We start from the raw sequence: 24,374 nt of genomic DNA, 5'->3' as shown, positions 1-24,374 counted from the left end.
CCCTACCATAAAAAAGACATTGAGGTGCTGGAGCGGGTCCAGAGAAGGGCGACAAAGCTGGTGAGGGGTCTGGAGCACAAGTCTTATGAGGAGAGGCTGAGGGAGCTGGGGTTATTCAGCCTGGAGAAGAGGAGGCTGAGGGGAGACCTTATTGCTCTCTCCAACTCCCTGAAAGGAGGGTGTAAAGAGGTGGGGGTCGGTCTAGCCAGATTGAACGTCTCCACTTCGTTCCTGGGTAACCTGGATTGTTGTTTCAGCCAACAACTCTTGGCCAACAAGCTGCTGAAGCCAACAAATTGATGTTTTCAGCTGAAACTAAAGAGAAACGCGAATGAAAAAACAGCTTTATGCATTGATTTTATAGTCTTCCCTTCCTCCTTTGTCTTGTCCTGTGAGCTCAGAAGTAGGCAGTGGCATTTATCAGCTCCCCTTCCTTGGTACCAGCTGAGAGAGAGCAAACAGAGGGAGCTGGGGGTAGATGATCTTTAAGGTCCCTTCCAACCTAGAAGATTCTGTGATTCTGTGAAAGCTAAGAAGTGAATCTGCACTGCATTTGTAGAGGACGCTCCAACCTGGAGATAAATCTGAAGCTAGTTCATGCAGTACTTTCAGCAGTTTGTGGAAAAACCCAAGCATTTTCAAGCTGTACATTGTAAGCAGCCTTTTCTTGCTCACCTCCTGGATTCCCAGATGATGCTTAACACTGATGCTCTAACAGATCTTTTTGCTACCTGGGAGCTGGGCACAACCTGGCAGTGAATTATACTGAAGGCACTACAAAGTTGGAAGGGGTCTAAGACCACTTAAACAGTCGATATGTGAATCTGTGTTGCAAGTTTCTTTTCAAAGGGTGTTTTCCCCAAGCCTTTAAGTTTTAAATAGCAATTCCTGAAAAACTGTCATGATGCAACTCTAGATACATAGGTAAAGCAATGCCTAGCCAGATTAAACATCTCCACTTTGTTCCTGGGTAACCTGGATTGTTGTTTCAGCCAACAACTCTTGGCCAACAAGCTGCTGAAGCCAACAAATTGATGTTTTCAGCTGAAACTAAAGAGAAACGTGAATGAAAAAACAGCTTTATGCATTGATTTTGTAGTCTTCCCTTCCTCCTCTGTCTTGTCCTGTGAGCTCAGAAGTAGGCAGTGGTATTTATCAGCTCCCCTTCCTTGGTACCAGCTAAGAGAGACCAAGTAGAGGGAGCTGGGGGCGAGATCCCTGGCCACACAAACCAGCTCCTCCTCATCTGCATCACCAAGCACTGAAAAGCTTCAAGTTTGAAAAACATGTGTACATCTACAGTGGATTTTGGTATTGAGCTTATTCCATGTTGACAGAGGGAGGGGTTAAAGAAAAAGTTTCGAGAAAAGGGAGTGACAGGATGCCTACTTGTCTCTATTTATTCATGGAGACTACAGAGGGGCTTACAGAATTTGGTTGACTTATAAAGTTTTCCCTTTCCCAGTGATTCAGTGCTAAGAGCAGCGTCTCAATGAAGCCATTCCATACTGTAATCACACGTCACTCAACATTTCTCTTTTTAAAAAAAATAAACCACTGGAAAGAAGGGTTTTGTTCCAAATTCCTTCCTGGCTGGTGAGGGGTCTGGAGCACAAGTCTTATGAGGAGAGGCTGAGGGAGCTGGGGTTATTCAGCCTGGAGAAGAGGAGGCTGAGGGGAGACCTTATTGCTCTCTCCAACTCCCTGAAAGGAGGGTGTAAAGAGGTGGGGGTCGGTCTAGCCAGATTGAACGTCTCCACTTCGTTCCTGGGTAACCTGGATTGTTGTTTCAGCCAACAACTCTTGGCCAACAAGCTGCTGAAGCCAACAAATTGATGTTTTCAGCTGAAACTAAAGAGAAACGTGAATGAAAAAACAGCTTTATGCATTGATTTTGTAGTCTTCCCTTCCTCCTCTGTCTTGTCCTGTGAGCTCAGAAGTAGGCAGTGGTATTTATCAGCTCCCCTTCCTTGGTACCAGCTAAGAGAGACCAAGTAGAGGGAGCTGGGGGCGAGATCCCTGGCCACACAAACCAGCTCCTCCTCATCTGCATCACCAAGCACTGAAAAGCTTCACGTTTGAAAAACACGCGTACATCTACAGTGGATTTTGGTAGCTGAGCTTATTTAATGTTGACAGAGGGAGGGGTTAAAGAAAAAGTTTCGAGAAAAGGGAGTGACAGGATGCCTACTTGTCTCTATTTATTCATGGAGACTACAGAGGGGCTTACAGAATTTGGTTGACTTATAAAGTTTTCCCTTTCCCAGTGATTCAGTGCTAAGAGCAGCGTCTCAATGAAGCCATTCCATACTGGAATCACACGTCACTCAACATTTCTCTTTTTAAAAAAAATAAACCACTGGAAAGAAGGGTTTTGTTCCAAATTCCTTCCTGTGGTTGGGGACACTCAGATGAAGACACACACACAAAGGAAAGTCTGGCAACTTAAGCTTAAAATACGAAACTACACTGGCCATTACAAGTTAAATTAAGTGGTGCTGGAAGCAATAGTCTTTAAGACAAGAGAAGAATAATTTTAAAAGGTCAGCACTAAAGCATAACCGACTTGCTTTTCTTGGCAGAACAAACATGTGATTTGAGGTTCAGATAATTATATTGCTCTGCACAGGAGAGAATAAATGCCTTCATCAGGAACGAAAAATACTTTAATGCAGAACCATCAGAATAATTTGTGGAACCATTTTTACAGGAGATCAAAGACTGGATAATTGGGGCTATGCAAATTAATGGCCTAACCTGAGAAGTCTTATTCAAGTGTGTAGAACAGTGCATGCAGAAGTATTCATTAAAGTCAAGGGGGCTACTTGTGCTAGCGAGGACAAGTTCAAGGACTAGCTTTCTTTTATATGCTAGTAGGAAGGAAAATTAAATGTCATGCTTCGGGACATAAAACTGATTGCTTGAAGAAGTCAGGAAGGGCACTGTTTTCACTTTCATGTGGAGTAATGCGCCTCATGTTTGAGAGGTGTATTATGTTGTTCTTTCCCTATACCTTTGAAGTCTCAGGTATTGGTCACTGAGAGAGACAGGAAAATAAATTATACATAAACCCCAGAATTTCCAGCTGTCTGGTCCTAGCTCTGTCCAGAGGAAGCAGTAGCATTTTCTGTATAACATCCCAAACATGAAAGTGATGAACAATCACAACAATAATAGCTGATCTCCCGAGAGCCACATTTGTGTCAGAATGATCACGGTTGGCTTCATTAGGGCCATTGAACAAGGTTTGTTTTTTCCAGCCCTCTCACAAAATGATCACAACAATTCAAATCTGAATTTCTCTGAAATCCAAAGGACGTGATCACGACAGAACCGATCTTTCAAAGCAGTTCACTTAGCACACAGATGGGATTTTCCTAGGGAAAAAGAAGCCCGGTGCACTCCGGCCCTGCTTGCTTGCTTTGAAAAATACCCAAGACTTTAATTTCCTGCCTTTCAAAGAACAGTTCAATCCTAGTGATTAAGCTTTAGTATCCACCTCCCCAGACACAATCTCCGACACACCACGGACAACTTCAAGAAAACATCAGCAACCCAACTCACACACACGTGCTCAACAGCTGAAATTCCTCTCCTACCTACATGCCATAGAGTTGCAGGCTCTTCTTTTCCCGACACTGTTAAGCAGACAGTGACTCATTAAACTAGTAGTAGATAGGCTAATTAAACCAGTCCTCCACCTCACATAAAAGGCAGGACTTTCACGGAAGTTGAGGGACTAACTTCGATGCTTTGCACCTTTATTAGTGCCAGCGGATGCCCAAAACCACTTTCTCCCTCGAAAACGTTTTAGGATGGTTTTCCTCCTCCTTTCACCTAGCATAAATGTAGAGAACTGCCCGAGCTAGAATCACAGAATCACAGAATCTTCTAGGTTGGAAGGGACCTTAAAGATCATCTTGTCCAACCGTCAACCTCACTGACAAAAATAGACACCCACACAACAAACAAGGAGCATCATCACTAAACCAGACCTCCCAGCACTACATCAACCCGGCTTTTGAACACCTCCAGGGATGGGGCCTCAACCACCTCCCTGGGCAGCCCATTCCAAGGGCTGAGAACCCTTTCAGTGAAAAAATTTTCCTAATATCCAGCCTGAACCTCCCCTGGTGTAACTTGAGGCCATTTCCTCTCGTCCTGTCGCCTGTGACTTGAGAGAAGAGACCGACCCCCACCTCTCTACACCCTCCTTTCAGGGAGTTGGAGAGAGCAATAAGGTCTCCCCTCAGCCTCCTCTTCTCCAGGCTGAATAACCCCAGTTCCCTCAGCCTCTCCTCACAAGACTTGTGCTCCAGACCCCTCACCATCTTTGTCGCCCTTCTCTGGACCCGCTCCAGCCCCTCAACGTCTTTTTTATGGTAGGGGGCCCAAAACTGGACACAGTACGCAAGGTGAGGCCTTAAGGCTTAACCCTTTCAGTGAAAAAATTTTTCCTAATATCCAGCCTGAACCTCCCCTGGTGTAACTTGAGGCCATTTCCTCTCGTCCTGTCGCCTGTGACTTGAGAGAAGAGACCGACCCCCACCTCTCTACACCCTCCTCTCAGGGAGTTGTAGAGGAGGGTTTTTTTTTAGAAGGCAATCTAAAAAATACAGCCCTTGCAGTCTTAACGTGGACCAATGCTGTGAGAAGGATATTTAACAGGTGACATACATTAAGCATTCTTCATATCATTGCGCTGGATTGTGCAGTGATATATAAAAGCAATGTGATATTCCACCTCCTATTTTAAGCCACTTTTTTTTTTTTTTTTTTTTTTTTAAACCCTGCCTCCAAGGCAAATAAATCATAATGTGTCTTTTCAAAGCAGCACAATTCTCAAATGTGCATTCCTACTGTTACCTGTAATTCTAAATGAAACTTAGAGGCGCATATCTGAGTCAAACTTATATCCTCTGGTAGGAAATATTATTGTATGTTCAAAGCCTTGCGGATGATTGACAAGACAACTTAAACACTGGAGAAGGAGAAGGGAAAAAACAGAAGGAATGAATAATCTCTAAAAGTAGGGCCAGGCTTCCTTTTTTTTTTTTAAAGGACGAACGTTTGGATCTAAGTGTCTTAGATGCTCAGGTTTCATCTGGTTTGACCATGGGCCAGGGGATTTGCATCCTTGGCAAAAGCCAAAATCTAGAATAATCTTGCTATAACCAATCACACTAGAAGTGCAGCTTTGCTGAAACTTAAGGTTTCAATATTAACAACAAATAGAGACTTCAAGGGCTGACTTGCAAAAATGAGATACTACTAGGGTTTTTACAGAGCTGATTGCATGTTCTTCCCACCCTGCAGGCAGCAGGTGAAGAACAAAGTCATATTTAACATATCACTATTACTATACCAGTGTCTGAAAATAAACCTGATTCACAGGACTCATTTTAAAGATGCAAAAAAGTGTGGGTTAAATAAGAATAAATGGAAAAGAGAAACAAAATCATGAGCTGCTCTTATTTGGGTGTTCTGGATTAATTTTTTTTTCCCCTTCCTTTTCCTGGAGCACACATCACGTTGCAAAATGTTCATTGACAAAACAGAGCTTGACATTTGGGGGAAGAAGGCAGACTTCAAAACAATCCTGTCTAATCACCCAAAAAAAAGTTGCACGTAAATTAACTTTCATCTGTTACTAGGCTACTGAATAGACAGAAAGGATTTTGGTTGAAGAAAAAGGTTGGTTGTCAGGATTCAGGAAGAGTAATTATTTTTCACCTTTAACCTTTGTGGGGAGATTTAACACCTTTTTTGCAGGCTTTGTAGACCAATGCAGATCTGAGCTCAATTTTCCTTTGAGAAAGGGAAACCAACAGGTAAGAAACCACTCTTCAGCTTGTTTCTGCACTCTGGCAACTGGAAATAAATTACTATACCAGTGTCTGAAAATAAACCTGATTCACAGGACTCATTTTAAAGATGCAAAAAAGTGTGGGTTAAATAAGAATAAATGGAAAAGAGAAACAAAATCATGAGCTGCTCTTATTTGGGTGTTCTGGATTAATTTTTTTTTCCCCTTCCTTTTCCTGGAGCACACATCACGTTGCAAAATGTTCATTGACAAAACAGAGCTTGACATTTGGGGGAAGAAGGCAGACTTCAAAACAATCCTGTCTAATCACCCAAAAAAAAGTTGCACGTAAATTAACTTTCATCTGTTACTAGGCTACTGAATAGACAGAAAGGATTTTGGTTGAAGAAAAAGGTTGGTTGTCAGGATTCAGGAAGAGTAATTATTTTTCACCTTTAACCTTTGTGGGGAGATTTAACACCTTTTTTGCATGCTTTGTAGACCAATGCAGACCTGCGCTCGATTTTCCTTTGAGAAAGGGAAACCAACAGGTAAAAGAAACCACTCTTCAGCTTGTTTCTGCACTCTGGCAACTGGAAATAATCAACTCACCTCCCTTTTCCTAACCCATAGGCACAGACTGCTGGGCAGAGACTGCCTTTCAGAAGGAGGGGCAGGCTGGCACAGAGCTGGGGGTGGATAAATTATGGCATGAGACTGAGCAGGGACTGGAGAAGGTGCAGAAAATACAGCCAAGAGATACGGCATCTGGCACGCTGTCCTTTTTCAATAACATTACCTCCCTCTGCCTTGCATCTAAATCAGCTTTGCCACAGCCTATGACTCATTCTATATTTTTTTTTTATTTTTTTTTTTTTTTCTGGAGATACATAATTAAAGCACTCCTCTGTGCTTCTATTGATTTTTGCAGGTTATTTTCTGTCTGGGCTGTAGGGTGTCTGTGCCTTCGGGGAAGGGACAAGCAGGACGACAGGGTGTAAAACGACCGAATCTTCTCCTCGGAGAAGACAGGATGGTAGAGAGCCCACAAAACACAGCTGAGGCACAGACCTCAAACAGATGGCTTTGCAGGGACAGGGCAGAAAAGGCAAAACAGTAACCACAGCCCTATCACCTAAGTGACACCTCCAGTGTCCCAAAACACTGGAACAGGTTGCCCAGAGAAGCTGCGGCTGCCCCATCCCTGGAGGGGTTCAAGGCCAGGCTGGATGGGGCTTGGAGCAACCTGGGCTGGTGGGAGGTGTCCCTGCCCATGGCAGAGGGGTTGGAACTGGATGATCTTGAAGGTCCCTTCCAACCCAAACCATTCTATGATTCTATAATTTTGCTAGTTACACCTTGAGATAGAAAGGCAGCCCTGGTGTGAGATGCTGCCTCCCTAAGGTGGATAAGGCTTCACGTACTTCTAGGGAAAAAAAGCAGTCTTTTGCTTTACCTCATTGCATAAAACAAACTAAAGACTGCTCCAGTGGTTAGCAACATTCAGAAATACTGCCCAGTTCAAGGGTCAGAGGAGTTTTGTTTTCTCTTTCTTCAGTCTTCCACTGAGAAGAGAGAGAAACTGCTCACAAGTCTGTAGCCAACTCAGTGCAGTGGGTGAGAGACACCTTGACATTTGTGTCCCAGGATGTCACCTCCTTTCCCCACTGATTCACAGAACTGCCCTACGTGGAGGAAACTGACTCATTTAAAAGCCTCTCCTCTTGGGGAAAGATTCATCAAGTTTCTCTCTCCCTTTGCTTTTCTGAAAATGATAATGTAAAAGTGTATATTATTTTATAAATTCATGTTTCTATAAATGTGTGTGCACGTACACACAAACATATGTCTGTGTGCCTATGAATAGATGAATAATTTGGAAAGATGTGGTCCGTTGCCCAGAGAAGCTGTGGCTGCCCCATCCCTGGAGGGGTTCAAGGCCAGGCTGGCTGGGGCTTGGAGCAACCTGGTCTGGTGGGAGGTGTCCCTGCCCAGGGCAGGGGGGTTGGAACTCCATGATCTTGAAGGTCCCTTCCAACTCTAACCATAGTATGATTCCATGATTACCTGTTGTGAACCTTGGCTTAGTGGGTGGCTCCTGGACAGACATGGGGAAGGTGGCCGAGGCAGGTGAGGACTGTGCACGGGACAGAGGTCGATGGCCTCCAAAGGAGACGGGCATGCCAGCTGCCTCCAGAGATGCCTGGTAGTTTCTCAGCTGGTGAATGCGTTGCTGCTCCAACAGAAGGGCTTGCTGCAGGGGAAAAAAATAAAGCAGGTAGTTGCTGAAAAGTCGGTTTTTAAGGATTTTGAAGGTTCGCAGCCTTGGACTCCTTTCTCTGAGAAATGAATGGACACGCACACCTGCAGCGAATGAAGATGTGCCCAATTCTAGAGCAAAGCTCTAGAGTATGTCCAAACCACAGCTGTTTTTTTTGTGTTTGTTACTGCCACCACAACAGGCAGCTTTTGGGAGCCTGCCACGTAATTTGAAAGATTACGCTATGTTACCTTGTTACTGGATTGATCACTTGCGATCCACAATCCGTGGGTGTTTACCCTCAAAAGTGAGTACAGCTGCAACCTCTGGGATCTCCAAGTCTGAAGAAGGAACCCCATCCCACGTTCCCTTTTCCAGCCCTTCTCCGGGGCAGTCAATTTGTTGTAAAACATAAAACCAAGATAAACTCTCCTATTCTAAAACCTCTAAATTACTAAAATCTACTATATTTGATAGCATTTAGTGCTCAAAAAATGTGAAGACACACTTTGCCTTCCCAAAGACTCAAACAGAAAGTGGCTCAGTAAATACATTGACTGTGTTTTGTGCAGGTGATCCAGATTCTCCTCCCTGGGACCTCAGAGCTGACACAGTGACTCCAGGGAGGGGTGGTACTGCTCTTACCTGCGGGTTTGGTTACACAGCAAATCCTCCAGACCTGGTTCCCCTCACCTTCTCCCCCTTAGAGTAGTATGAGGTGACTACCAGGAACCAAACCATCTTCGACAAAGAAACCAAGTCCCAAACTTGGTATTTTGGGAGCTCACCTGACGGAAGAGCAGCTCCTGCTCAGCCTGGTTCCCCTCACCTTCTCCCCCTTAGAGTAGTGTGAGGTAACTACCAGGAACCAAACCATCTTCGACAAAGAACCAAGTCCCAAACTTGGTATTTTGTGAGCTCACCTGACGGAAGAGCAGCTCCTGCTCAGCCTGCCTCTGCCCGGACTCCAGCTCCTGCTGAGGTTCTGCTTCTTCCTCATCGCTCTCGATGGGCTCTTGCTTGACTTGCACCATGTTGGCCAGCCCTGGGGCCTCCTTTTGGCTTGCGACTCGGTCGTTGTACGGCTCCTCCAAAAGGGCTTGGTGTTCCCTTAACTCTTCTTCTGTCTCCTCAGGGTGGCTTTCATGCTGGCGAGCCGGTTCGTTGGGTTTGGATATAATCTGCAAACAGCCCAGAGGTTAACTGATAAAGAAAATGTAACTCATCACAGGTAAAGTTCACTCTTATCCTCAAAGAACCGGCTTCACGGAAAGAGCAATTGTGAATTATAGCTTTTATTTTATAAGCTAAAAGTCCAAAACAACCACTCAAGGGAAAGGTCAGGTTAACCTTGGCATTAAGTGCTACGAAACCCCGTGTCCCAAGTAATGATTTTCCACTTGATTTTCTCTCCAAAGAAATAAGAGCCTCTTGCGCCTGCATCCCGATGGGTGCTAACCCATTCACAAACCCACAGAGGAGAAGCACAACAACCATCAATATGTTTGGCAATTAAATTCTGAAAAAAAGTAAGAGAGACACAAACTCTCCAAGCCAGTTTCTGCTACCTTGTTTCCCCAGCTTCTTGAATCACCCTCTGAATTGCATCTGTAAAGTGAGAGGCTCTCATAAAGACTCCTCCAAAACTCGCACTGTTATGAAGTTAGTTAAGAGGAAACTGAGGACACTCAACTTCCAGCATCTGTAGAGAAGCAAACTGCACGGAGAGTGTCATTCGAATCATAGAGGTAAGAAACTTCTCTGAATGTGGCTGCACAAACAAAGGGAACAATATAATTTTCACTGTAATTCACACAGGCTCTGACTTTTTGAAAGTTCATTGCCGAGATAAAATTCACAGTTCTCCATCTCAGACTGCTTATGATTTTTTATTTGGAACAAAAAAATAAAGTAGTACGTGAACTGTTTTTAAATCCAGCGTAGGTAAATAAATCAATTTCCTTTCTTTAAAAGAGCTCAGGCTTTACCCATTTCATAGGCTTATAAAGCAACTGCTCGACTTTGAAAGTTGTCAGGGCAGAGCTTTAATGGGGATTAGGTCATTGGTATGAAAAGCAATATTGATTTTAAATCTAATAAAGCTAAATCAAAACACGTTTATTGAACACGTGCAGCCGGAGTGACTACTTTTAAGTAACTTGTTCTTTAAAGAACAGTGGCTCAAATCTGAAGCTAAGTCTTTCTTCCCTAAATGTAGGAAGAGAGGCTCCGCCGTATCGTGTAAGCAAACCTATACAAATCAGATTTAGGCTAACAAAGGTAACCTAAAGGATTCATCGCCTCCAAGTATCACAGCAAGGACAGCAAGGGGTTGCTCATAACTACAGCAGAGGACCTCAAGTAACTGGGGCTCAAAGCTGTTAAAAATGGAGCGTTGCAAGGACCAGGCCTTAGTGGCCTCCAGCACTTAGTGGATTACGGCGTTTCAGACACGCAGAAGGGCATTATCTTGCCTAGAAGTTGAAGGCAAGACCCTCTGGGGTTCACACAACCCCCTCAGTAGAGATGCAGGGTGCATCCATCTCTCCCTCAAATACGGGGCAGGAGATGATATTTTTGTTCTGATCAACAACTGGCTGCTGTTGCCAAAAGGGCTTTGGTTTCTACAACCGGGGAACCATCTTTGAGGTTCAAATTTCTTGGAAGAGATGAGATCCACCTGACTAAACAGGGAAAAGGTACCTTTGCCAACAGGCATGGTCGAGCTGGTAGTCAGCGCTTCAAACTAGAAACAGGGGAGGGAGCAGTTCCTCAAAAACCCTGGACATTAGCAAGGCCTTTGATATAGTCTCCCACAGCATCCTCCTGGAGAAACTGGCTGCCCATGGCTTGGATGGGAGGACTGGCCGCTGGGTTAAAAACTGGCTGGAGGGCTGGGCCCAGAGAGTGGTGGAGAATGGAGTTAAATCCAGTTGGTGGCTGGTCACGAGTGGTGTGAAGGCCACGAAGGCCACCAGCATCCTGGCCTGTGTCAGGAACACCGTGGGGAGGAGGACTTGGGAGGTGATTGTGGGCACCGGTGAGGCCCCACCTCGAGGGCTGTGTCCAGTTTTGGGCCCCTCACCACAAAAAAAGACATTGAGGGGCTGGAGCGGGTCCAGAGAAGGGCGACAAAGATGGTGAGGGGTCTGGAGCACAAGTCTTGTGAGGAGAGGCTGAGGGAGCTGGGGGTGTTCAGCCTGGAGAAGAGGAGGCTGAGGGGAGACCTTCTCACTCTCTCCAACTCCCTGAAAGGAGGGTGTAGCCAGGGGGGGTCGGTCTCTTCTCTCAAGTCATAGGTGATGGGACAAGACGAAACGGCCTCAAGTTGCCCCAGGGGAGGTTCAGGTTGGATATTAGGAAAAATTTCTTCACGGAAAGGGTTGGAGCCCTGGAAGCCTTGGAATGGGCTGCTCAGGAAAGGGGTTGAGGCACCATCCCTGGAGGTGTTTAAAAGACAGGTTGACGTGGTGCTGGGGGACATGGTTTAGTGATGGCTTTTTTGTAAGACTTAGGTTGATGGTTGGACTAGATGATCTTGAAGGTCACTTCCAACCTAGATGATTCTATGATCCTAAGCAGCTAGGGAAGCCGGGGACAAGGCAGACAGGCCAAGGACTTGAGGGGGTGTGAGCAGAAAGGACACAGCAATCAACAAAAAAAGAGCTGAAGTGGCATCCCTTTGAGCACAGGCATGTAAAGAAGGAGGTGCCTACACAATAGTGCGATGGGGAAGTTCTCAAGCCCGTCCTGGGGAACCGGCACACTTGGGTGCATCTCTGCACCCAATGCCTTCACACTACTGCATGCAACATGGGGGCCAAAGAGGAGGAGGAGAAGTCTGCGCACAGTTACAGGGCTATGACCTCCCTGGGGTCATGAATACGTGGTGAAGTACCTCACATTACTGGAGTGCTGTGGTGAAGGGATACAGGCTTTTTAGGAAGGACAGGCTGGAAGGAGGAAAAGTTGCCCTTTATGGGAGGGAGGTGCAGGAATGGAAGGAGCTCAGAGCCATGATATGGATCTGGAGTCAGTCTTAAAGAGAGCTTAAATGTTAAGATCAGTGGACAGACAAGATGAGTGCTCTTGTAGTGGTAGACTGCTGTAGACCTCCTGATCAGGTAGAATTAGATGAGGTCTTATCCAAACATCAGAAGAAGCCTCACTTTCACAGGTCCTGGTCTTCGTGGGGGACTTTATCTGAGACTTTATCTTTATTCATGAGGGACTGCTATCTGCTGGAAGGACAACACAGCAGGGCTCAAGTAATCTAGGACATTTGAGTGCATCGATGATGAGCAGACACACATGATCAAGGTGTCAACAAGGAAGGTGCTCTCCTGGACCTCACACTTACACACAAGGAAGCACTACTCAGGGATGAGGAAGTCACAGAGAGAGTCACATTGGCTGCAGTGACTTTGAGATGGTAGAGTCAAAGATCCAAAGAGGAGGGAACAGGGCAACAAGCAGTACCACATCCCTGGGTTTCAGGAGAGCAAACTTTGGCCTCTTCAGGGATTTGTTTGGAAGAGTCTCATGGGATACAGCCCTGGAGATCAGAGGGGTCCAAGAAAGGTGGCTGATACTCAAGGATTCTACAAGCTCAAGAAAGATCCATCCCAACAAGTAAGAAATCAAGAACAGCATGCAGAAGGCCTTCATGGATAAGCAGAGAGTTTCTAACTGAACTCAAGGTATAAAAAAAGCGGCGTACAAGAGTTAGAAACAGGACAGGTGATCCAAGAGGAGTAGAGAGTTGCTATCTGATCTTGTATGGACAGTCTTAAGAAAGCCAAAGTCAACCTAGAGTTGAATCTAGCGAGGGATATGAAGGGCATCAAAAAAGAAAAGAGGAAGACTAGGGAAATCACTGGCCCACTGCTGAATAGAGGAAGGGACCTGGTGACAAATGACATAGAAAAGGCCCTAGCACTTATGCCTTCTTTACTAGTAAGAAGTTCAGGAATCCCTGAGATCAGATGTGAAGTCTGGAGCAAGGAAGACTTACCCTTGGTGGAGGATCACCAGGTTTATAGAGCACTTAAAAAAACAAGGACATACACAAATCCATGGGGCCTGATGAGTTGCACTCACAGGTGAAGGGACAAGAGGCCATGGACACACATTATAACACATGAAATTTCTTCTGACCACAAGAAAACACATTATTTTTTACTGTAAGGGCCGTCAAACACTTGAACACTCTCTGGAGAAATTGCTCAGAGAGGCTGTGGAGTCTCCATCCTCGGAGGCACTCAAAACCCAATTGCATATGGTTTTAGGAAACCTGCCCTAGCTGACCCTGCTCAAGCAGGGACATTGGACTAAATGATCTCATGAGGTTCCTGCCAACCTAAAAGGTTCAGTGATCAAAACTTCTCCAGGATTCTCCATCCCCAACCCCCCAGTTTCATTGCTTGTAATACATATTGAATAACTAAACCATGTCAAGCTGAAGGTAGTTCTTCCATCTATTAAGTTCTCTTAGGCTTGATAAATATAATCTGTTTTAAAGATAATTAAATCATCATAAATTATTTTTTTTTTCTGCTTGGATCGAAGGTCCCAAGCTTTGAACTTAATACCTTTTGAACTTACGAACTACGCAAGGTAATTGCTGAGAAAATAACTTACAATGTCATTGTCAAATCTAATGGAAATGAGAAGCAGCGTAATTCCATTGAAGTTTTAAATTATTCCAACTCCATAAAAAATGTAAGAATTAAATGAAAAACACGTGTAAAATATTACAATGAAGGTTGAAAGATCAAGTGGTAAATGACAAGGACATTCAGTTCGCTCTCTTAATACAAAGTGAATATCTTGGTATGTCACTTGTTTTAGCTACTGCAACCCTATTCTTCTTGAAGGGCAATTTTGCAAAGAAAGCACGTTGTTATAAACATATTCTATATAATGCATGAGTATGTGCACCCTAGGCCCATTAAAACTCCCTAAAAATCTTCAATTTTTGCAATTTTATGAACATGTGCTCATGTAATTTAAAAAAGTCTACGGTAATCAAAGTTAAGACAGCATTGAAAATGCTTACGAATATATATAAAATACTAAACAATTACACAACCCACCATAAATAACTTCCTCCTTCCCTTAATTAGCTCTCTAGCATCCTTTGCAATGAGGTTACTCCTCTATTTTCAAACACAGTCACCTCAGGCTATCACAAACTGCTACCATAAAACATTATTAAAGGCACTGCCTCTCTAGCTTTGGACAGTTAACTATTTCATTGTGGAAGAAACTACACATCTCTAGTCACAAGCATTTTTAAAAGACTTGACACAGCTCGCGAAATTTCTTATCTGCTTCTTTGACATATAAACAACAGAAAGAAAAAAAAATAAAATCATAGGGGTATCAGGTCCCAGTACAAGGAAAAACAAATAATTCATAATTTTTCTCCTAAATGCTTCATAAGGAAAAAAGTGGCTGTGTTTCTTTGCTAGTAAAATTTCAGGTCAGCAGGCATCTGCTATGTCTACCAGCCACAACATATCTACTGCTTCATGATACCTTCTCTGTAGTGATATGTTCCTAGGACACCAAAACCTTTTAAGATACTGCTAAATAGACTACAAATGTCTGGTTACTCATCACATTGTAATGAAGAGTCCCCAACAGAAAAAAGCTTGAGAAGCTCCTAGAAGGATATAACTAATGCACTTTTTTTTTTAGGCAATGAGTAGCACAGGGACGTGTGTGATTCTGAAAGGTGGCTGAAGAGCTCCTCAGGAAACAGAAGCAGAGCTGAAGAACTTCCATAGCACTGGGAGACAGGAAGGGTATCCTATCTGGAAAGACCAACTCTGATGAAGTTGTGCATCTCTGAATCCTTCTCCAACGATGACAAACAGTTACAAAAAGAAACAGAATCTTCATGGTTGGAAGGGACCTTTGAGATCATTGAGTCCAACCATACACACACACACACAAAAAACCCAACCCAACAATCTCAGGCACTAGAGCATGCCCTGAAGTGCCACCTCTACACGGTTCTTAAACACCTCCAGCGTTGGTGACTCCACCACCTCCCTGGGCAGGCTGTTCCAGGGCCTGACCACCCTCTCAGGAAAGTCATTCTTCCCAAGATCTCATCTAAACCTCCCCTGCCCCAACTTCAGACCATTCCCTCTGCTCCTGTCATTAGTCCCTTGGGAGAAGAGGCCAGCCCCCACCTCTCTCCACCCTCCTTTCAGGGAGCTGTAGAGGGCAAGGAGGTCTCCCCTCAGCCTCCTCTTCTCCAAACTCAACATGCCCAGTTCCCTCAGCCTCTCCTCGTAGGACTTGTTCTCCAGACCCCTCCCCAGCTTGGTGGCTCTCCTCTGGACATGCTCCAGCACCTCCATGTCCTTCTTGTGGTGAGGGGCCCAGAACTGAACCCAGCCCTCGAGGTGAGGCCTCACCAGTGCCCAGTCCAGAGGCACCATCACTGCCCTGCTCCTGCTGGCTGGAACTTCTTGTTCTGTACAATCAAAAGGACAAGTCTCCTTCAACATTGAACATGACAGATAACCTCCGTTATCAAAGGCTACCAGAGATTAAAGCTGGGCATGACTCTAAGTAAAACTTGAGACAGATCTATTCTCAAGACAACTTTCAGCTTAGGAGTCCAACATAGGAATATGGCATTCCTCCACCGTTGCTCATCATGGTAATGGTTACTGAAAGTAGAGAACAAGTTTGCATGACTGAGGGGAGTGCTTTAAAATATAAGATTATTAACAGTCTTCTGGGAAAGGGCATCTCTGGTGGAGAGGATACCTTAGTCATGTCCTTTAGAGAATTCAGTGTTGCTGGACAGAGTGGTGTGCATCAAAGTGCACGGGCTGAAAACATAACCACACGCGCCTTCAAACTTTAGGAGAGACCATCACATTTCCATATAACCCACCCAGGGTTACCTACAGGTAGTAGAGACTCAGAGATCACACTTGACAACACGCCAAAACCCCATTCCTCTTTGCCAGGTAAGTACAGCTAGTCAAAACTTCGTGCAGATAGGGATGAGGTGGGCAAGACAGCACTACTGTGGAGAATTACAGAATCACAGAATCTTCTAGGTTGGAAGGGACCTTAAAGATCATCTTGTCCAACTGTCAACCTCACTGACAAAAATAGACACCCACACAACAAACAAGGAGCATCATCACTAACCCATACCTCCCAGCACTACATCAACCCGTCTTTTGAACCCCTCCAGGGATGGGGCATCAACCACCCCCCTGGGCAGCCCATTCCAGTGTCTGATAACCCTTTCAGAGAAAAAATTTTTTTTTATATCCAGCCTGAACCCCCCCTGGCGCAACTTGAGGCCATTTCCTCTTGTCCTGTCGCCTGTGACTTGAGAGAAGAGACCGCCCCCCACCTCTCTACACCCTCCTTTCAGGGAGTTGGAGAGAGCAAGAAGGTCTCCCCTCAGCCTCCTCTTCTCCAGGCTGAATAACCCCAGCCCCCTCAGCCTCTCCTCATAAGACTTATTCTCCAGACCCCTCACCATCTTTGTCGCCCTTCTCTGGAAGTGCAGATCATGCCCAGTGGGGTGGAGTGACTTCCCTGTTTTGGGAATGGGGTGGGGTAGGAGAAGGTCCCAACTGGGACCCAGCTAGCCTCAGCTTCTGCTGTGCTGGTAACATCCACCATACAGAGTCCTGTGCCCCCTTGGAGAGTGTTTTGGGGGGACAAAAGCATTGGTGGGGTGGCACAGCATGTCCTGCTGACCAGAGGAAGCCAGGAAGCAAGGGAGGACAACAGACTGGCTCAGCCCTGGCCACGCCATGCTGTGCAGAAGCGAGCAGAACCATCCCTCTCCCCCCTCTGGAGATCAAGGACAAATTTGGGGAAAAACTAGAACGATTCCGGATAGCTGAAAACACAGCTTTGGTAAAAACAAGAAAAAAGAGAGATAACAGGAAGTGATAACACAAGCCCTGCTCTTCTGGCTACTGATATGGCTCTCCCCACATGAGGTAGGGCAGGGAAAGCCTAATTTTTAACTTTTAAAGGCTAAAAAGAAACAGGAGATGATCAGGGACAAGGGGGAGAGAGTGAGTTGGCACAGCCCCACGTAGGGAGCTGGCAAAGCCTTCTGCAGCAAAGAAAAACCTCTTGGGTTCTTTTTTTTTTTTTTTTTGACCCTGAAGTGATGAGACAGCAGGAAAAAAATAACTGTCTGAGGCAACCCAGGTGCTGGAAACATCATCAGAACACTGACTGGCCTCTGTGTCTAGATGAGTGGCAACGACCCAACTGCAATAATCAAAGAACAGGGACCACCTGGAGGCGAAAAGGAGGGGGAGCAAGAAGAAAACACCTTGGCACCAGTACGAGTACCCCTGTCCTGGGCACTGGTGAGGCCTCACCTTGAGTACTGTGTCCAGTTTTGGGCCCCCTACCATAAAAAAGACATTGAGGTGCTGGAGCGGGTCCAGAGAAGGGCGACAAAGATGGTGAGGGGTCTGGAGAATAAGTCTTATGAGGAGAGGCTGAGGGAGCTGGGGGTGTTCAGCCTGGAGAAGAGGAGGCTGAGGGGAGACCTTATTGCTCTCTCCAACTCCCTGAAAGGAGGGTGTAGAGAGGTGGGGGTCGGTCTCTTCTCTCAAGTCACAGGTGACAGGACAAGAGGAAATGGCCTCAAGTTGTGCCAGGGGAGGTTCAGGCTGGATATTAGGAAAAATTTTTTCACTGAAAGGGTTCTCAGGCATTGGAATGGGCTGCCCAGGGAGGGGGTTGAGGCCCCATCCCTGGAGGTGTTCAAAAGACGGGTTGATGTAGTGCTGGGAGGTCTGGTTTAGTGATGATGCTCCTTGTTTGTTGTGTGGGTGTCTATTTTTGTCAGTCAGGTTGACGGTTGGACAAGATGATCTTTAAGGTCCCTTCCAACCTAGAAAATTCTGTGATTCTGTGAAGCTGTTTTCATTCCCGTCCCCCCCCTCTCCCAAATCCTTGGAGTTATGGGCTCGATGATATCAGGTGATACCGAGACACTGCGCAGAAACGCTGAAGGAGGTTTTCCACACACCTTTTTAAATACTTAGAACGTATACTTGTTATATCCCAATTTATGTCCTGGGTGCTTCCCGAAGAGTGTTCAAAGGGCAACAGTCCCACCTGAACGCCGTGCAAGGCCACCTCCTACTCTGCATTTTTCTAATATTACAAATTAAACATCACATAGGAAAAGCTACTACTTGAGGCTAAACACTGAACATGTTCCAAACAAGAAAAAAACAAGGAGGAAACAGCAAAGTTGAATTCTAGGTATTAATAAAAAGGTACCCACCCCATCAATGCCTGTGCCCCGGACAAGTGGAGACACGGCAGGCTGGCGTATATACATTGCCATTTATATGCCACAGCAGGAGAAAGCCCCTCCCTGCCCAGAGTGTGCTAAGAAAGGGGTTTACTCAGAACACCCATAATTTGACCACAGAAGCTCAGCGTTAATCTGCTTAACAGCACAATTTGGGGCTAAAAGGGAGATTATCTGTTCTAGTAAGGCTTCGTGAATTATACACCCAGGGGACTACAGCCAAAAAGAAAGGTAAAAAGTTGAGTTTTCTGGCATAGAATTTACAGAAGCCTCACTGGCGTATTTTCTCTTTAGAAATTGCTGCTTCAAAACCTACCATGCTGAAAAGCTTAACATTTTTAACCCAGAATACCCGGAGCCCCAGCACATACCCCGAGAACAGTGTCCTACTTCACCCTCCTCGCCGTCATGACAAAAATACACCCTCCAAATGCTGACTTCCAAAACGCCACAGAGAACCACGAGCTTCTCAACAGCTCCTCTCTCTCATGTAAAAAAAAGACTAAAATTTGCATCTGAAAAGAGACTGGGATCTGCTGAAGAAAATGTTGGGATTGCTGTATGTACTGATCATACGGGCAAACAAGCCTCCCTCCCTCCAGCCACTGGAAAAACCCATCCCCGAGGTCTGAGCATTAAAGAGGCAAAAAGGTGGAAAATATGAACACACGTTGCCCGTGGAATTTCAGGCCAGTGCTCCCATGCACCTACGTTAACGTATAGCTTTTGATTTTCAGGACTGTTCAGTATTTACTGTTTTAGGGCACGTGCCTCACTTCCCATCGAAGGTTGCACAGAGCTCAATTAGCAAGAAGCGATTCGCCATCTTATCCAGAATCTCATTTAATGTCTCCAACCCTGGCTCTGGAGAAAAGAGTTGTTGATTTCCACGTAGGATTTTGCAGTGGAAACACCAGAGTGCACAAGTGCTCTGCAAATATTAGCAAGTCTGTGTGCACGGTCACTCATAGAATCATAGAATGGTTAGAGTTGGAAGGGACCTTCAAGATCATCCAGTTTCAACCCTGCGGCCATGGGCAAGGACACCTTCCACCAGCCCAGGTTGCTCCAAGCCCCATCCAGCCTGGCCTTGAACCCCTCCAGGGATGGGGCAGCCACAGCTTCTCTGGGCAACCTGTTCCAGTGTCTCACCACCCTCATAGTAAAAAATTTCTTTCTGGTATCTCATCTCAATCTCCCCTCTTCCAATTTAAAACCGTTCCCCCTTGTCCTGTCACTGCACTCCCTGACAAAGAGTCCCTCCCCAGCTCTCCTGGAGCTCCCTTCAAAGCACTTTTCACTCATGCATGTCTCTTTTGTCCCCATTTTCGGGAGGCGTTGTGTGGTTTGTGTGTGTGTGTGTGTTTTTCTTCTCCTTGAAGCAAATGCCAATATCACCACCAGGTGACAACACGAAGAGCAAGATGTGCAGGGCTGGAACCCTCCCTTTCCATGCAGAGCCTTGCGGTGACCCCAGGGGACTCGCTCGCGGTGCCATCAGCTCCCAAAGGGGATGAAGGACAGACACGCTTTGCTGTGTCCAAGCAACCCCCAACTTGCTGCCGACAGTGGCAGATCAAGGACTTCAGAGCCCATGTTGGAATCACAGAATCACAGAATCTTCTAGGTTGGAAGGGACCTCAAAGATCATCTTGTCCAACCGTCAACCTCACTGACAAAAATAGACACCCACACAACAAACAAGGAGCATCATCACTAAACCAGACCTCCCAGCACTACATCAACCTGTCTTTTGAATACCTCCAGGGATGGTGCCTCAACCCCCTCCCTGGGCAGCCCATTCCAATGCCTGAGAACCCTTTCAGTGAAAAAATTTTTCCTAATATCCAGCCTGAACCTCCCCTGGCGCAACTTGAGGCCATTTCCTCTCGTCCTGTCGCCTGTGACTTGGGAGAAGAGACCGACCCCCACCTCTCTACACCCTCCTTTCAGGGAGTTGGAGAGAGCAATAAGGTCTCCCCTCAGCCTCCTCTTCTCCAGGCTGAACACCCCCAGCTCCCTCAGCCTCTCCTCACAAGACTTGTGCTCCAGACCCCTCACCAGCTTTGTCGCCCTTCTCTGGACCCGCTCCAGCACCTCAATGTCTTTTTTATGGTAGGGGGCCCAAAACTGGACACAGTACTCAAGGTGAGGCCTCACCAGTGCCCAGGACAGGGGGACAATCACCTCTCGGGCCCTACTCCCCACGCTGTTCCTGATACAGGCCAGGATGCTGGTGGCCTTCTTGGCCACCTGGGCACACTGCTGGCTCATGTTCAGCCAACAAGGGACTGCACCCCAGGGGAGCACTGTCCCCTCCGGTCACCCCAAGGAGCCCTGTCCCTCCTTTGGACCTGTCCCACCCAACCCATCCCTCTGTCCTCTCCTTCCCTCCCCAGTCACCCGCTTTGTCCTTGTTGGTCCAACCCCAAGTTACTGCTCCAAAGCCTCCAGCACCGTAGCTTCACAGCCGAATCCCCTAGATGATTATTCTTATTAATTGGGACCAAAACAACGTCTTATTCCTTAGTTGCCTTCTTGGAAACAGCCAGACTTGTTTTGGCTGCAATCTTCTCAAAAATCCCATCTGATGTAGACACCTAACAGGGAAGGTTTAAGGCCAACATCTTCAAGTTTGGAAAAATCACGAGCAATTGAAAGCATATTATTTACAGGAAGCCCAATACAACCTTAACCAGCGCTGTCAGTTCTGCTAATAATTAAAAGGCAGCAATCTATGACATTATTTTCAGTTGTGCCCTTAATCTCCTACACAGAAGGGTCTTAAAATATCCGTGTGTCTGGGAAAAGCCTTTTTCCAAGTCAGGGCTTGGATGCTGTCCCACGGGATGGATTTGCCACACGCACTGAGAAAACTTCAGCTCGTTACTTATATAAAAACCAAACAGGGGGAAATCGCCCCTGTGCAATCACACAGTTTAATTACACTCCCCCCCCTCCTGCTTCTCCGATAGGGATGCGACGGATCCCAGCTCTAACAAAGCCCAAATTGGGAGCACTGGAGGAGGACTTGGGGTGGCACAGGCTTTCCAGCTCCTGGGAGGTCCCTTGCAAAAGCCTGAATGAGCTCCATGGGTATCTCACGGCGAAGTGCTGGCAACAGAAAAGCTTTAAAAAAATAATAAACCCACCCTCAAACGAACAAACCGTGGAGCTGACGTTTAGTTCCGAACAAAGAAACCCTACCTAGCACCCCGGGCTTGATGAGCCTGGTTCGTGAAGCACTTTTGGAAGGAGGGGGTAAGGGAAATTTCCACGGTGGCAGCAGCTCCCCCACCACCACCCCAGTGTGAGGGGCTGAATGAGGTCCAGGGGCTGGCACAGGCGGTGCGTGGTGGCAGCTCTCCAGAAGTACATGATTGACGTCAGTAACTTGTGTAATCATCCTGCCTTAGCTCAAGTCCATAAACAAAGTGGGTTTTTTTTGGGGTGGGGGGGGTTGTGGTGGTGTTTTGTTTGGGTTGGGGGTTTTTTTTTGGCTTTTTTTTTTTTTTAAATCCAGCTCCCAGTAGTTGTATTTTCTCATAGGACTGGAACAATGAAAATATTTGGAGAAACCTCCACCATAAATTAAACTGCAGCAATCAGAAAGGCCCGCCCCTGCCATTGAACTTGTCCTCACAAGCCTGAAACCTACTACTGGGTTTGCTTGTCTCTTAAAGCAAGCCACCACTGCAACTCCTTGAGAAAAGCCCTCAGAAAACCTCAAAACAGTACAAATAGGAGTCAGAAAAATGTCACAGTGATGATGATTATGATCAAATTCCCCCTTCCCCAACAGCCCTTTGATAGTGCAAGTCCAGACACAGATCTTCTGCCATCTGGGGAGAAAACCTCAGCTGGGGTGAAACATCACAGCTCCATCCACCCCAGTGACCATCCATCCATCCATCCACCTATCCCAGTGACCATCCATCCATCCATCCCAGTGACCATCCATCCATCCACCCACCTATCCCAGTGACCATCCATCCATCCATCCATCTGGGGAGAAAACCTCTGGGTTTTCTGCCATCTGGGGAGAAAACCTCAGCTGGGGTGAAACATCACAGCTCCATCCTCCCCAGTGACCATCCATCCATCCATCCACCTATCCCAGTGACCATCCATCCATCCATCCATCCATCCATCTGGGGAGAAAACCTCTGGGTTTTCTGCCATCTGGGGAGAAAACCTCAGCTGGGGTGAAACATCACAGCTCCATCCTCCCCAGTGACCATCCATCCATCCATCCACCTATCCCAGTGACCATCCATCCATCCATCCATCCATCCATCTGGGGAGAAAACCTCTGGGTTTTCTGCCATCTGGGGAGAAAACCTCAGCTGGGGTGAAACATCACAGCTCCATCCACCCCAGTGACCATCCATCCATCCATCCACCTATCCCAGTGACCATCCATCCATCCATCCATCCATCCATCCCAGTGACCATCCATCCATCCATCCATCCATCCATCCATCCATCCATCGTGACCAGACCACTTGCGCATAGAAAGTGAGTTTTACCTTCCAAGGGCTAAAACACTGGGATAGATTTTGTCTTTTTTAATGCGTATCAACGCAATCATCTCAAAGCAGCCTTTTGTTAACACCGGGATGTGCAGAGAGATGATTTTGGCTACTCAGCAATTGCAAAGTCCGGGCACTTAGGAACGGTGCCATGTGTTATTCACCTCCTGTTCTCCAAGGAATTTACAGAAAGCAAGATAATAAACAAAGTGCTCGCTTACTTCAAAGCCATTTTTGAATCACATCTAATTGCTCCTCAAAACCTCTGCAGCAATACCATCCTTGTTTTCAGGAGAAGAAAAGGACAGGACACCATAACACTTTACACAGGGCCAAAGTTAAGAGAGGGACTGGAGATGGGAACAGCTTTTCTCTTTCTAAAAGTAGTTCCAGTGTAAAACGCTTCAGTAAATCTGAGTATCTTCACTTACAATTATTTTCTGGTCTTGTCATGTCTGAAATCCCTCACGCTTTTTTTCCCCTCAAATCTGTATTACTGCTCTTTTTGCCTTTCAAACAGAATATATACACAGTGGGTATTTTCCCCATATTCCTTGACAGCATTTTATGTTTTCTGCTACAAAACTGACAGAAGATCCTCATGTGGATGAACGGCAGCAATGACAACTTTAAAAAATATTACTGGAAAGCCAGAAGTTTGAACTGTACAGCCTTTCCACCGTCCGGAACACAGGTATTGATCCTTGCCTCGGTGATGGATACCCACATCCTTGCTGATTTCTCAAAATCATGAAGAAGAGCTTCAAGGATGAAGGCCAGTTAGTTATGTAGGTCAAGACCCCATCCATCACCGTGCAAGAAACTCCCAAATAGTGTCACCTAAAGTGCTTGCTGATTTCTCAAAATCATGAAGAAGAGGTTCAAGGATGAAGGCCAGTTAGTTACGTAGGTCAAGACCCCATCCATCACCGCGCAAGAAAACTCCGAAACAGTGTCACCTAAAATTGGTATTGGCGCTGTATAAAGAAGAAAGACTTTAAAAGCATCATGCCTACCTTGTTGATGTGCAGTTGCTGTTGCTGGAATTGCTGTTTGTGTTTCTCCAAGAACTGCTGGTGCTGCTGCTGGATCACTAACTGCTGGAGGGCCTGGGCATTCTGAGGAAGGGGAGCAGACTGCGTGCGCCCCAGCGGGCGATGCTGACGGAGTTTGTGTATTGAAGGGGAGACCCGTTCTCCACCAACCAGAGACTGTGCATGGAGGGGCAGTCCTGAAAGATACCAGTCTGAAGATAATATGGAGGAAAAAACAGCAGAGGAGGAAAAAAAAGGAAGAAGAAAGGAAGGGAGAAAACGGCTGTTGAGTAACGCTAATGCTGACAATGATATATAACGTCAAAACCAGCCACCTCGCCATTTACAGCTGAAGCATCCTTAAAAGAGAACAGATAACAATTAATTACCATTGGACGGAGTAATA

The 24,374-nt window shown here is 46.1% G+C and overlaps 1 protein-coding gene across 1 annotated transcript in view; it reads right to left on the bottom strand.

Annotated features, from left to right (window-relative positions):
- The window catches only part of HDAC4 (histone deacetylase 4), a 283,789-nt gene that overhangs the window by 79,332 nt on the left and 180,083 nt on the right, over nt 1-24,374 (bottom strand). Inside the window, exons 11-13 of the mRNA XM_014949239.1 lie at nt 23,951-24,180; nt 8,990-9,247; nt 7,874-8,060 (exon numbers count right to left, since the gene is read on the bottom strand). Coding sequence (XP_014804725.1) covers nt 7,874-8,060; nt 8,990-9,247; nt 23,951-24,180 — 675 coding nt within the window. The remainder of the gene's footprint in view (nt 1-7,873; nt 8,061-8,989; nt 9,248-23,950; nt 24,181-24,374) is intronic.

The sequence above is a fragment of the Calidris pugnax genome, unplaced genomic scaffold (genome assembly GCF_001431845.1).
Source record: "Calidris pugnax isolate Ruff unplaced genomic scaffold, ASM143184v1 scaffold75, whole genome shotgun sequence".
NCBI lineage: Eukaryota > Metazoa > Chordata > Aves > Charadriiformes > Scolopacidae > Calidris > Calidris pugnax.
Note: the sequence above shows the minus strand (reverse complement) of the source record. Positions and strands in the feature narration are given on the sequence as shown.